The sequence below is a fragment of the Lissotriton vulgaris genome, chromosome 2_1 (assembly GCF_964263255.1).
Source record: "Lissotriton vulgaris chromosome 2_1, aLisVul1.2, whole genome shotgun sequence".
NCBI classification, from domain to species: domain Eukaryota; kingdom Metazoa; phylum Chordata; class Amphibia; order Caudata; family Salamandridae; genus Lissotriton; species Lissotriton vulgaris.
In genome coordinates, this window is record NC_141687.1 from 821,291,253 (window position 1) to 821,306,906 (window position 15,654).

General features: G+C 42.3%; 1 protein-coding gene across 1 annotated transcript in view; it reads left to right on the plus strand.

Annotated features, from left to right (window-relative positions):
- The window catches only part of ITGA4 (integrin subunit alpha 4), a 531,379-nt gene that overhangs the window by 409,370 nt on the left and 106,355 nt on the right, over positions 1–15,654 (plus strand). Inside the window, exon 20 of the mRNA XM_086956223.1 lies at positions 14,793–14,872. Within this exon, the coding sequence (XP_086812349.1) occupies positions 14,793–14,872 (80 nt within the window). The remainder of the gene's footprint in view (positions 1–14,792; positions 14,873–15,654) is intronic.

The window sequence follows — 15,654 nt, forward strand, 5'->3', positions numbered from 1 at the left end:
GAAGAAGCCCTCCCTGGATCCCTCCGCCCCGGTCAACTATAGACCAATTGCCTGTCTTCCCTTCCCGGCCAAAATTTGCGAAGCTCTGATGAATATACAGCTCTCAGAGTTCGTCGATACGTACCAACTCTTAGACGAAACGCAGTTTGGCTTTAGGAAGGGACACGGGACGGAGACCGCTTTAATAAAAGCTTCTGATGAAATCAGAACCATCATGGATCAGGGAGGAATGGCCATCTTAATTCTTCTGGATCTATCCGCTGCATTTGACACTGTCGACCATGCTATTTTGGTCGACCGTGTCACAGCTCTGGGGATTGACGGTTCGGCTAGAGACCTTATTTCATCTTTTCTGGCCGACCACACCCAGACAGTCAAGTTGGGTAATTTCTACTCTCCCGTCTCTGCACTACCATGTGGAGTACCACAGGGCTCCTCGCTAAGTCCTACGTTATTCAACATCTACGTAGCGCACTTAGCGAGGGTAATAAAGGCCTATGGGGTGCGATTAACTTCCTACGCAGGCGATACCCAACTGGTGCTGGCGATCCACAAGAACGGCACAGCAGTGGCAGCCAATTTTCAGGAAGCAATGCTTGCTGTCAGTACGTGGATGTCCTCCAACTGCCTAAGGCTCAACTCGGATAAAACCGAGGTTATGACCTTTGGCAACCCCGCCCCAGAATGGTCTTCCATCTGGTGGCCCAAACAACTGGGCTCTCCACCTGTCCCAGTGGTAAAAGCGAGGAACTTGGGAGTCATCTTCGATAGCAAACTAACTTTCAACCTTCATGTTAACAAGGTTGTCTCCTCTGCCTTCTTCACGCTAAAGAAAATAAAGAAATTGCTGCCTTATCTCCCCTCCTCTGCCGGGAAGACTTTAGTTACCACTCTGGTATTCTCCAAAATGGATTATGGAAATGCCCTCTTCCTCAATACCCAGAAATCTGTGCTGTCAAAGTTACAGTTGGTACAGAATGCGGCTGCCAGAACTCTTTTAAACATCCCTCGCCGCCAGCCTACTACCCTTGCCATCCGCCAGCTTCACTGGCTCAGAGTAGAGAGCCGTATTAAGTTCAAGGCCCTCTGCATTGCCTATAAGGCAGTGCATGGCACAGGACCCAAATTCCTGACTGAGGCACTCCAGCTGTACACCCCCAAAAGACTGTTGAGATCTGCCAACACTTGCCTTCTTCCTGTACCTCGCACTAGAACGGCAACTTGGGGAGACCGTCGCTTTTTAGTGGCCACACCAAAACTCTGGAACCTTCTTCCATTAAATATCAAAAATGCCCCCAACCTGATGAGCTTCCGGAGGCTCGTAAAGACATGGCTGTTTGACCAGTGAACTCTACTATTATGGTCCTGCTAGCTCACACATGCGCCGAGACACCCCAGGGTATTTGTTTGTGTAATAAAAATTTCAAAAAATAAAAATAAAAAATCCCCTGGAACGAGAGCTCTTAGGATGAAGGCGAACCCAAATCTGTCTATTATAATGGTATTGTTTCCACTCCATCAACATAAACAAGAAGGTATTCAAATACTTCAATAAACTCCAGATTACAAATAAGGACATTATCACTGGCTCTGGAGCAGGTTGGGTTGCCAGGATAGACCAGAAATGTTTGGACCAGAGTGAGGATGTTGCATGGGAGCAACATCACCGATCAAAATCTCAAAGAAAAGTAAGGTTACTGTTAATTGTGCTGTGGGCTCCTACTTTAAGAAGGGTCAGAATGCAAGCAATATCAAAGGCTGTCTACAGCTGGACTCTGAAGAGAAACAAGAATTGGCATGAAAGCTTATTGTAGACTGAGACACCTGTATTCTATATATTTTATGTATACTGCTGATGTTGGCCAACTTTTTCTTGATCCACCGCAAACAGACTGAGCTATACTTGCTTACCCAGCTCTCCAAGAATGCATTTAGTGGTGTGAGTGCTTTACTAAAACTCTGAATATAATATAAAGATCCAACAAAAGAACTCAAAGGGCGGGCATCTGGGTATCCCTAGCTTTTAAGAAGACAAAGATGGATTGCTGAACATTTTTACCACTCTTGGCTCTCTATGAATGGAATTCCACATTTAAGTTCATTAACATTAATACACACAAAATAATGCACTGCGTTCCATAGATCATCATACCACTTTGCTATAAGAAATTCATTGGAGGCACTGCTTTCTCCGTACACTGTCAAGCCCTGGAACTCCTTGCCAGCCAAGAGGCAGACCATGCAGGAACACACTTCAGAAGAGGTGTGAAAACATGGTTATTTCCAAGATAAATAAATTATCCCATAAAACAGCCAGACTATGGCTGTCCCTCCTGAGGCTGCTTAAGGTTCATCCCTGAGTCTGCAGCCAACGCCACACCTGGCACTATCATCAATGCCAGTTCCTTCCCTGTTGATGCCGGAACTGATGCCACCAACATCAAAGGAGGATGTCAGTCCCATATTTCTCTCCTAATCCAATCTGATTCCTTTTCGATCACGGCTGAATCCGCACTTGAGTTCAATCCCTTCACACCCAGTCTCCATACATTCGGACTCTCAGACAGCCCCTTTGCTAAGAGCAGCCCTCCAGTGTTTGAACAACTATTCAACTCAGACTTTATCCACAGAGCCGACCAGCTATTGGTGATGATGGTGATGGTGTGTATGAATTCCCCCACACCTCATTATGATAGTTTTTATGTGGCCCAATAAGAGGCCAGTGGGCTGGGCACTCTCTTTGATATGGTGCTAGTTCCCTCCCTCATCTCCTTCCTGTTCCTCCACCGAACAGGTACTTAATTTGTCATGTTCATTAGACGAATGCCTGAAGTCTTAGATCTACAACTGTCTGCCATTGAGGTAAAAAAGAATGTCCTCATGGAAGTGTTACAACCAGGGCAATTCTCACCTAATTCACCAAGACCCTGACTGACACCCTCCTGGGCAGTTGGATCAAACCCTGCTCTTGCCCATGCAAAAACAGGCAGGAGACACACTTTCAAATACCCGTAACCTTGTATTCGCAGCACCCTACTCCTGAGAGCCTAGTACTAAAAGCCTACATTGGCATGATTAAGCACAATCCTTTTACCACTACTCCCCAGGATAGCGAGTCAGAATAAATGAAGTCATTTGGGAAGAGGGTGTTTTCTTCTGCTAGCCTCTCCCTCAAATCAGTCAACGCCAGCTGTTTGCTGGGAAGGTACTCCCGGGCAATATGGGACTCCGTTGCTGAGATCTTACCAACAGTCTTGGGGAAATTATGTGCCAATTTCGCAGAGACAATTCAAAATGGCTAGGTTGCACCAAGTGCATCAACTGCCCAGATCTGAACACAACAGACTGCATAGGCAGAGCAGTCAGCACAAGCATGGTGCTCTGGTGCCATGCCTGGATGGGATGAGATCCAGGGCTTCTCCAGTGATGATCAGGCATCCCCTATGGATGTGCCTTTTGACGAGGCTCCCCTCTTTGGAGAGAAGGCTGACTTTTCCCTCAAGTACTTTAAAGACAGTAGAGCTACTGTGTTCTTTCTGTCTTTCAACACTCACAAGGCAGTAATCCCAACAGTTTTGCCCCTTTCAAATCATAGCTAGGGTCCTCACCTTCAGACAGCGTCAAAACCCAACACCCCAACAACAGACATCCCATTCCTTTCGTAGTTGGGGTAGGGGATCTGGTAAATCACATAATGGCCAGTAGGGGCAGTGAACTTCTCAGTCCCCAGCTCCTCTGGCATTATCTTCCAGGTTTCTTCACTTTGTCCTCAGGAGGACACAACCAGCCCAAGCCAGGCCAGATCACTCATTTTCTCCACAGGTTGCAAATCATAACATCTGACAGCTGGGCCCTGCTGATGGTTCAATGTGACCATGCTCTGCCATTCCTTTCCATCCTGAAACCTCTTCCACCTACATAAGAGAAGATTTTGGGGAACCATCTGTCTATTTGTCAGAAGGAAGTTAATGTTGTCTTGGAGAAAAGTGTCATAGAGAGGGGCCAGGCCTCAGAGACTGGAAATGGGTGTTAATCCTATTATATCCTAGTGCTGAAAAAGGGTGGAGGCCTCCTCCCTATTTTAGATCTTTGACCCCTCAGTTTTCTTCCTGCAGAAAGACACATTCAAGATACTTACACTGGCTCATGTTCCATCTTTCCTGGATAGGAGAATGATTGGTCAATTTAGACTTGCAGGATGCCTATTTCCATATCCCCTTCCTGCAGTCCCCCAGGTGCTACCTGCAGTTCAAGTTGGGCATTTTCAGTTTACTGTGCTCCCTTTGGGTCTTACTGGTGCACTTAAGATGTTCAATACGATGATGCTAATAGTCGCTGTGTACCTTCGAAGGACTTCCCCTATCTTGATTACCGGATGTTGAAGGCAGGCATGTCCAGATGATTGGAAACTGCCAAACTTCATTGGGGTTCAAGATTAACATGCTGAATTCACACTTGATATCTATGTAGAGACTTTTTTTTTAAATTAGGGACATCCTGAATATGGTGCAGTTTCAGGCCTTCCCTCTGTAACAACAAGTCCAAGATATTTTGGTCATTATACAGAACATACAGGATGGGAGACACTGGACAAAGTAAGACGTGCCGCACTGAAGAAAGTCTGCAACCCTGCCTCCTCCCGGAACCTATGGGGCCCAAAATCACACAATAAAGCAGAGAAAAGTGTTCTCTACTAATCCAGAAAAGAGTCAATATAAACGCAGCGAAAAACCAGGGGACATTGTTCCGCCTGACTTGGGGAAACCTCAAAAAAAGGGATTCCACACACTATTGGTCCTGACGAAAGCCAATGACCCAGAAAGGGCGCTGGTGGGCTGAAACATGTAGACCATTTTTTATGGTGAACAGTTTTTGCTGTGTGATATGAGGGATACATCATATATCCCAATACCACATATACCTTTCATTTTTAACCTTATCTATGTTCTATTTAAGCACTTTTTCTAGATAAGAGGTAATTTAAAATCAAGATTTCACTTTTGGATCTCGAACAATCTCTCAACCAGAGGGATCTCCTCCTGGTGGAGAAAATAAGACCCAATGATGATGCTATCAACTATGAGTACGGCGATTGCACAGCATATACCATTGACCGAAAATAGCTGTTGATGGTCCCCTAGAATTTTTTCCTTTTGAGATCCCTCCAGCTGGGACAGTTACACTCCCCACTTTGATTTTTTTCTAAGACTTAATTGAAAGCTTGGTCGGATCATAACCATACAAGGGTTCTCTTTTCCTCAATTAGTGAATTTTTTATATTATCCAGATATTTCATTTCCAGTCCTGGTTCTCAGTGAAGATGGTTCTGAGGCTTCATGGTCTACTCCCCTCCTGCAGCCTGCTCGTCGACCATGTTAGGTGGTTCAAGTGGGGTCTGCAGTGGGCCCTATGCTGAGAGAACATGCCAGACTAATCCAGGATTTGGAGGACACTGCAAAAGATGTGCACCTCACCCAGAGCTGACGGAGGTGACAAATGCATTCACAACATGTTGGGAGGTGATCTAGGAGAAGGAACGATCAGAGGACTCTGATCTCTGGTGGAGACCATCCTCCACATCAACCTCCAGGAATTGAAGCCAGTTTAAAGCCTTCCTGCAGTAATCAAGGCCAACATCACCACTATGTGGTATTTAAACTATCAAGGCGCAGCAGGATCATGAGCTCTGTGCCAAGATGCTGTGCGCCTCTGGAACTGGTTGAATCGTCAGAGCATCTACCTATTCATACACCACCTGGCAGAATCTTTAACGCCATGGTAGATAAACTCAGCCGAATATCCTAGCGGATCAAGAATGGCAGCGCCGCCTGGAGGTGGCACAGGGTATCTTCCAGCAATGGGGAGATCCCTGCCTCAATCTCATTTGCCACCACAGAGGACATGTAGTGGTAGCACTTTTGCATGTTGGAGTTCTTAAGAAGACTCTCTCTGAGAAGGATTCCACCTAGAGTGGAGCATGGGACTATTGTCTGACTTCCCGCCCCTAGGAGAGTGTGGTACCTTGAACGTCTGTGCATGAGCTTATATCCTCTGATCAGTCTGCCACTTCAGGAAGATTTATTGTCACAGCAGCAATGTAGGGTCTGACACCCAGGTCGGTGCAATCTAGATCTCCATCCATGGAGATTGAGCTGTGGGAGTTGACTGCATTAGATTTTCATGGGAAAGAAATGGATGCCATCCTGGTAACCAGGTGTCATGCAAGCTGTTTACTCTTAATGTTGTGACATGTTTGTGGCTTGGTGTGGGACCCATAACAAGGACCAGTTGCAAGCTAAACTGTTGGCTATGTTACTGTTTATTCTGTCTTTGGCCCACTAAGGACTTGCAATGGGCACTATTAAAGGTTATTTATCAGTGCTTTTGGACTTTTTGTGCTTTCTGGACCACCTGTCCTTGTTCAAATCACCTGTTGTGATGTGGATTCTCAAGGGGTTGGTTCATGTTTCCTTCTAAGCCTTTTGTGATGCCACAGTGGGACTTTACTTTGGTCTTCACCTTCCTTATGAGTACCCTCTTTGAGCTGTTGGTCAGCTGTTTCCTGTGTCTACTGACCCTTAAGACGGTCTTTTTCATTGCGACAGGCTTTGTCAGTTCATCCCCTTTACAGCACTTTCTTTCTGGAAAAAGTTGCGCTGAGGACACTGGCAGCTTTTGTTCTAAAAGCTGTGACTTCCTTTCACATAGGGCAATTCGTCCGTCTTTTTTTTAATCTTTTTTTAAGTCCTCACCTTACAGTCATCCTTTGTAGTACATACTATAAAATGGAGTAAGCTGCAATAAGATACTGATGCTTTTACTGATATATTTCGTGCTGGGGATGCAGACCCATCAAGGCTACATTTTTATGATTTAATCATAGGACTAGTGCCCAGTTGGCAAGCAATAAAATACTTCCATGCTTCACATAGACGTTTGGGGTCACATTCCTTATCAGTTTGCGTGGCATATTTAATCAAATTTAACCCCTCTGATGTTTGAGGTTCGTCCGAAAAAGTATTAACTAAAACATGAGTCTCTTTTGAAGGGGACTGAGAAACGTGTTTAAACCAGGATAACATCCAAATATAATTAAGTATGGCTTACCTTGAATTCAGCCCCAAATATTTCCAGAAGAATGTCACTATAAGGCAACTGGTAAACATGCTCGTTATCTGCTGTTAATAAGTCACATTTCTTACATCTGGGTACTTCTTTTGAGAATTTTGCCAGATTTTCTGGCATTTAATGTGTACTGTGAAGGTTGAAGAAAAGTTTTTTTGTTTAGGACAGCAGGTTTCACAGTACTATAAAGCACTTTCAGAGATACCGGTCTTTGGCAAGAGCCTCTGCCATATAGCGCATGGTTCCTTAAGCTTCCCGGCTTCTGCTTTAATGACCTCCCAGTACCAATGTTCGCTTCCTTTTTAGGTATTCCTCAAGCATGAGTCATATCTTCGATCTCCCAGTTGTCCTTATCAGACCATTTTTTACAATACCACCACAAGTGTAGCTGAAGATATTTGAATCTCAACAGTTCGCCTTATGTTGCCTTTGAGGCGGCCTCCCAAGGGATGAGGTGTATCCCGTTCCCTTAGATCCACTCACATATTAAAATATGCCAGTATCCCTGGTTAGTCCCAGATCGGGGATAAATGAGTAGAATAGTAAATCCCAAGAGCTTTAATCAGGTAAAACCATACATTTATGTTCACTATCAGTACGTTCTGGCATACTTTTTTTAAAACTTTTGGATCCCTACATTTCTAAAGAAATTTTCCTGCCCTAACTTTCTCAGCATTGCAGCATATAATCTTCTACAAGAAAATGATCGAGCTGTGTCACTAACATTCTGCTGTTTTTACACTGGAAAGGATAGATGTATAATTAGAAGTCCTGCAATCCCAGGTAACCCTAAAGGCTAATTTCTGCTTGAGTTTCTTCCAAGCGAGCCTTATCCCACTTGATGACTAAATGAAGCTACTGACCTTACTTTGTATTCCTGCAATACAGTTTATGGGAATAGAAGAGGGATGTATTAATTAAAACAATAATCAATTTGGGTAATATCATCTTCTTGATCAAGTTGACCCTCCCATAGGTGTTTAGGAGAAGCTTTCCCCATCTGCTCAAAAGGCCATATAGCTCTCTGTTGGTTTTACTTAGATTCCTTTCTGGTAGGGCATCTATATCTTGTGTAATTTGTACCCCCAAATCTCTAATCTGGTAATTTTGTATTCTGCAGGGTCTCTCTAGATCTCCATTTCTTTATCTCAGTTTTGTCTCTATTGATCTGATACTCGGACATTTTCCCAAATTGATCTACTCTTGCAACTAAGTGGACTGGGTCAGCTGTGTAATTCATTATTATTTGATTATAATCCAGCTGAATAGTTTGTGGAAAAAGGCTTAATATATAAGGTAAAAATGATGGTGGAAGTCAGTAATTTTTGCCTTGATCCACTTGTAAAGAAACATTTTGTTATCAGCGGGCGATTTATAAGGAATCTTGCCAATTTTATTTTATATATAAAGCTTTTATAGTGTGAGTTATATTCTGGTTCAATCCAAAGAACTGTAAAATCTCCAAAGTTATACCCAATGTAGCTGGAAAAAGCCTTGGTAGCATTCAAAGTGGCCACTGTCCACTGAATATCAAAAGTCTCTGCAATGTCTATTGACCCTATCAATACATGTGTCAATTCCTAGAGTTGCCTACCTGTTATGAAACTCTTTTGATCCTGATGTATGATATCTAGGGTAGCGTCTGTGTGTCTTTTATTGATAATGCCTGTAAATACATCATAACCACAATTTAGTTGAGATATAGGCCTATGATGGTTGGGTGTTTTGTGATCTTTTTTTTCTTTTAAGATCAAAGTTGGTGGTCATCACGCATGACATGAAAATAGCACCCATACAGGATCAAAACGAGGACAACACCCTTTCCGCCGCACGCCAAACCTGGTGTAGAAGGCTACACTTGTAGGAAAGTGCTTCACTGCCCCAAGTAGGGGTAGTAAGTTCTTTATAAATGTTCATGCATTATTTTTTCAGCATCAATCCATATAACTCATATAAACTGGACAATACTAATTGATTCCTGGCCTAGACAGAATGGAGGTCCCTTCCTTATGAACATAATATCTATCCTTATCCAAGCCACACTAAATACAAATTGTTTTCTGCATACTCCCGACTGAACTACTCCTTTGTATAAAGTCTTGTTACAGTACCCAAACCAGTGAGTGATTTTGTTTTCTTTTCTAATGAGCCATGTTGTTTCAACCTGTCCTTTGTTCTCAACTTTCACACCTGTAATCTGAATTATTCGAATTTTTGGTGAATGTGAAGGAGGATGCTCACATGGGCTGTTCGAGTTATTATAAAAACATTTGTTTATTTTTGTGTTAATCTTGGTTTCTGCAAAACTTTGAGGTTAAATGCTGTTATGCAATGTACTCCCATATATTAAATCCAGATGAGATCAAATAGGGAGGACATATTGTTTATTTCTACAATTATGGTAATATAGAGGGAATATTCAATGTGTCAACCTCTACTCCTGGGTCCCTGGGAAGGACTAATCCTGTTGACGCACTGTCCTAAACTCAAAATCTTGATGCTTTATGACAGCTTGGCCGACCTTGCCGTACATTGCTGGTATGTGACTCCCACAGTGAGTACAGGGGCACACCTAATCGCGAGATATATCCTCTTTCATTTGGTCCTCTGGCCCTGAAGAACTTGTTATACAATAGGGCAGTGAAACATGGCAAATCATTCATATAATTTGCAAACATGACTTGTATTTTGAAACATGTGCAAGTCATTCACTTATGATAAAGCTTGTGAATTGGTTAGGGACACATTCTTATGAATTCTGCACTATACACATTTGTGGCTGTGTATCAGTAGATTACCTTGTTTCATGAACAGAAACGAATTGTGTGAACATGTTATAGGTACAACCTTATTTATTGCACTATGTATAAGTATCTGGAGCCGCTTATGACTGTAAAACAATCATTCTGATTTCCCTGCCGAATGAGGTTGAAACCGCCATGGACCTATCACCAGAACATGGTTGCTCAGACTGGCCGATGTCACAAAAGAGGGGTGAGGTCTTTCCAACCAAATCCAAATATTTTCCTTTTTTGATTTTATTCACTTTGAAACATAGTCTTGGTATCTCAGAAATTAGTGTAGTCCGCACTTGTTGTGAGTTATGATTCTTATGATGTACAGCAAGTCGACCTCTATCTCCCTTGTTGTGTGAGTATCTATGTATAGGTGGCCTGCTCTCTCTTCTGCAATCACAAGAGCATACTGATGGTGGTACCCAGGGAATAAGAAATCAATGTGCCTAATGTACCCATGGTTGCTTCTGTGAGATGTCGCCTAATATTGTAGCATAACTTCATGCCAGCTTAAATTCAGATGCTCACAGCTTCGCGCAGCGGACGCGCGCTAGTGAGAAATTTGATCTGATAATCTGTGGCTGTGTGCAAATGGGAGGACTTATGCTTTGAAGACTGTGAAGCCAGTCTGTTTAAACTCTTACTCTCCCCTAATTTTACCCTTTCAGGGATCCTTATCTATCACCCGCCGGGACCGGCAGGGCCTTGGGCAGCTGCATTCTCAGATCTTATTGCCCCCTTATTATTGGAAGCCACTAACTTCATGATTTTAGGTGATCTTAATTTACACTTTAATGAAGCCTCTTGCGCTACTAGTTCCACTCTCATTGCTGACTTGGCTGCAATGTATGTTTCCCTACACAATTCAGGCCCCACCCACAAGGCCGGACACTTATTAGACCCCTTCTTTTGCAACTTAACCACTGTCTCGTGCCAGACTGCTATTCCTATTCCATGGTCTGACCATTTTCTTGTGTAATTTAAGGTTAAACATGAAATGTGTCATGACAATTCCTCGATCCTTCTGGGGTCTAGGTATTGGAGAAACTGGAAAAAGTTAGATGTTGACTGTCTGAACCTCTATCTCAACAACACCATACCTATTACCTCTATAACTCACGTAGATGACGCTGATATTATCCATAACTGGTTGACATAATCGATTGACGCATGTCTTCCGCTGTCCAACAAGAAATTGGAACACCATCACCGTCCCGCCCCCTGGTTTTCCGAAAAACTTAAGATAGAAAAAAATAAATGTAAAAATGTAGAAAGACGTTGGAGAAAAAATTATGAGCCGGCAGCCAAATCCACGTACAAATCAGCTTTAAATAGTTATCACTCAATGTACAATGCTGCTCGGGCTCAGCATATTAATCACACTATTTCACAGTCACAAAATTGCCCTAAAGTTTTGTTAAAAGCATTAAGGGAACTGTCAGGCGTTACTTGTCAACCTGAGCCTCATGGTCTTGACTCTAAACACTGTAATGAACTGGCACAATTTTTGTTGATAAAATCGACAACATTTATTTTGAATTTAATAATATTACTACAGTTGAAGATTTGCAATCTAACAATTCTGCCCCACAATTTGATGGCACTTCTATGGCCTTGTCACAGCAGGTCTTTCAAGATAGACGTAGTAACCTGCTCGATGAATGGACTCCTCTTGACATCTCTTCTTTTTATAGTATTTTATCTAGCATTAAATCTGGTTCTCCCAAGGAGCCGATTCCCTCTTCCTTTCTGGAAAAACTGGACCTCCCTATACTTAGTATCATTATAGAACTCCTCAATGTGTCGCTACGCGAAGCAAGGGTTCCTGCGGCCTGGAAACATGCTATGGTCCTTCCCTTGCTAAAAAAAAGCTAATTCTGATCCAGAGGTCTTATCAAATTTCCGTCCTATTTCCCTACTTCCTGTATTTTCTAAAATTTGGAAAAAACATATTAATCTTCAGCTGACGAAGTTTGTTGACTTACAGAATATTTTACATCTGTCTCAATCAGACTTTAGAGCAGGCTTTTCCACAGAATCCACACTTCTGGGAGTCACAAACTATTCGCCTACATGTCGACAGAGGAGACACCGTGGCACTCATTTCACTAGACTTGAGTGCTGCGTTCGACACTGTATCTCATACATCTCTTTTACAAATCCTGCAGTCGTAGGGCATTGTCAGCCCAGCACTCAAGTGGTTGTCCAGCTTTTTGTCTAACAGGACCTTTCAGGTCTTCTCCTCAATTGCTAACTCCCAGACTCAGAGGTCCCCGTATGGAGTCCCCCAGGGCTCCATGCTCATTCCATTGCTTTTCAACATCTATGTCAGTTCCCTGGCAATGATTGCTGAGGATGTGGGGCTGACAATATATTCATATGCTGATGACACGTAGCTTGTCTTCTCTTTATCTTCCTTAGAGACTTCAAAGGGATCATCTCTCCAGTTGGGGCTAAAAAAGATAGCTGACTGGATGTTCCAAACAAATTGAAACTCAGTAGAGGGAAAACAGAACTCCTCCTTTTTGGTGGAAACAAAACTCTTTGGGGTCCCAACATTAGCCTCTTGAAATGGGCGATCTCCCCCTCCCATCTCAATCGGCTCGTAAACTTGGAGTTATCATTGACAACCAGCTGTTCTTGAAGCAGCAAGTGGTTAAAGTCGCCTCTATCTGTTTTACTATTCTAAATTGGCTTAGAAAAATTATCTGGATGCTTCCTCCCTCCACGCAAAAAAACTGTCATTCAGGCCTTGGTCATGTCCAAATTAGATTACAGAAACATACTTTATCTGGGTGCTAGTAAAGAAGTAGTTCGTAAGCTGCAAGGGGTCCAAAACTCTGCAGCCAGACTGCTTTGCCAACTACCCAGAACGGCCTCCACTACAGGTCCACTCCGTGAACTACACTGGTTGAGGATAGATGATCGTGCTAAATTCAAAGCCCTCTGCTATATGCACAGGATTAATATGGGCTCTGCACCTCACTATTTAGGTGCCGTGGTCCACCATTACCATCCCTCACGCCTCCTTCGATCCTCTAATCAGTTAAAATTCCAAGTCCCCAGGATCAAACGAGCTCGAATGGGAGGCCGCTCTTTTGCCTATCTAGCCCCTTTCCTGTGGAACTCACTTCCATTTCACTTACACTACAAAATGAGTTACCATCAATTTGTAAAAATCTTAAAACATTGCTTTTTAATCAGTAGAGCTTAGGCCTTTTTTCTCCTCATAGTGCTTGTCAGTAGGCGCCAGGAAACCTCCGGATAGCTGTGTGCCATATACATTTGGGCGTATTTTTTAGTTACTGTATACAGTTTTATACTTGAAGTAAAAAATGGCTGGTATACAGCTTTTTTTTAATTTTCAAGTGCTGTATAAGCGATGCCAGATGTACTACAATGAGGGGGAAAAGGAGATTGCTTTCCCCAGGCCATCCTCTGAAGTAACTGGTATTGTCAAATTACCAGTAAGCACCACTCTCCCTGTCCAAACTAAGAATGAATAGATAAGACACTAGGACTGGGCTGGGTCTCTTTTGGAGATCCTATTCCAACTCACCTGTTCCCTCATGAAATTACATTGACAGGGCAGGGTCCAGAACCTTAGTGGTTTGATTCTGATAACTCTGTATTGTAAGAAGAGGTTGACTCTTCTTTCCACTCATTACTTTTAGCAACAGACGCCATTTGCAAACTGGACACACTGCTTAAAGATGTGTTAGAAACAGAGCTCTCGTCATTTCACAACTTTAAGCCCAGAACCTTGGGAGCTAAGGAGTTGTCCCCAATGGCCGATTGTTTAGTTGGTAGATTTTGAATTCTAATGTTGAGGGTCATTTTTATGCCCTTTTGTAGCTAAATTAAAAAGTTAATGAGACAATCTGATGCATAAAGCTAATAGGGGTAGAGGAGTAAATAACCCAATCACATGTAACAGTCTTGTGTGATTAACTGTGTAATGTGCATGGATTTCTAAAATTGTTTGTATATAGTACACGTGTGTATATGGGGTGAATGGCACTATCTATCTATCTATCTATCTATCTATCTATCAACGTATCTATCTATCTCCTAATATTCGTTTTAATCATGTGCTTCATGTGTTGCTGGCATTCCTAATGTAAGGATTCTAATTCTGAACCAGATGTAAAGGAATAGGTAGGCTTCAGTATGTATTGACATAGAGCAATTCGTCTCAATTGTGACATTATTACAGGCCCATTTCTGTTGACTTTTAAGACAACTAAACATTTATCTGAAAAACAATAGTGATCATAATTATTAATTACTGATTACCAACAGATTGATTGATTACCAGCAGAAACATATAATATGGCCCTTGGAAGAAAGACCTCAACCTGCAGCTATGTAGGCATTTACCCAATTGGTGGGTGACTTGCAGGCGGTGTGCCTTTATTAAGTGACCGTGTTTAGGATTTTTTTTTTTGTGAATGAAGTACTCAACTTCTTTAACTACTCTTATGTCAATTATTCCAATTATTCCAAGTGCCACGAATAGGGAGATTTACGCTGCCCTCCTTTAGTCTACAGTGTCACTTAAGCACTTTTCATAGAACAACCACACCTACGAAAACTGTTCAAGATTTAAGTAGTAGTCACACATTTCTATAAATGTAAATTGAATTTATGAATGCGTTACTATGACAGCAAAACTCAGAATATTCCATCAATTTCGAGAGGGTGTGGTTACAGAGGAGTTAAACTTTATTTGTGCTTTTGAGGCATTCCTAAAAGTATGTTCTATACGGGGGCTGTAGCGTAAACTGAAGCCCTAATGCTTTATTTCTGTGGGAGTCTGATAGCGTTCACCCCTAAAACCAAATGATCTGATTCCATATTGACTTTTCACAGATGGACTTTAGTTTTCTCCTTGATGCAAGTTCCCTCACAAGAGCAGAAGATGACCTCAACATCACAACGGCTGTCACCTGGTAAATAACAGTCTTATGTAACAAACATATGTTGGGTTGGATGAAACCTAAAGCTATGAACTGAGCACTACTTTAAGGAAATACAACTTGTTTCTCTATTTTTGTTTTGTTAGGGGTTGGTTCTTCTAACCTATCTTCAGCCTCTTCAAGTTTCACTGTCTGTATGAGAAATGCCTGTGATGCATGCGTGGACTGCAGGGTTACATCCTCTAATGCCGTAGCAAACTTCATGCTCATTTGATTGCAAGTGTATTTCTTACTATGCTAATAGCTTCCTTTCCTTATAATAACTTGCTTTCATTTAGTGCTTCATACCACAATTCTGCCATTTCTAAGCCTGAATAAAAGACATATGCTACTTTGCCCAATTTATTGCACTTATTTTTCTGACATCCGGATGTATGACGGGCTGAGTTTGCGTTGCTGGAATTCAAGCTCAAGACCTTCATAGACTGCATTTGTCAGTAGGGTATGTTCAGATCACCAAGCTTTTCACCCAACATATGTGCGGATTTCTAAATATGTATTAATTGCTCTGGAAGGAACAAAAGTGCTTGCTTTGGACTCAATTAGTGTTTGACAAAGAAATAAATAAGTGGTCAGGGGATATATGTAGCCTAAGAAATGATCAAATGAACGTATGTGAATTAGCCTAGAGATCTGTTTGCTATGGAGCAGTTTTGACAATGCTTAAACTGTGCTTGTGTCCGTATCACTTACACCTGGATCGGCAACTGGAAGGGTCAAAAATGTAAATGAAGGATATTTGCTATTGGAGCACA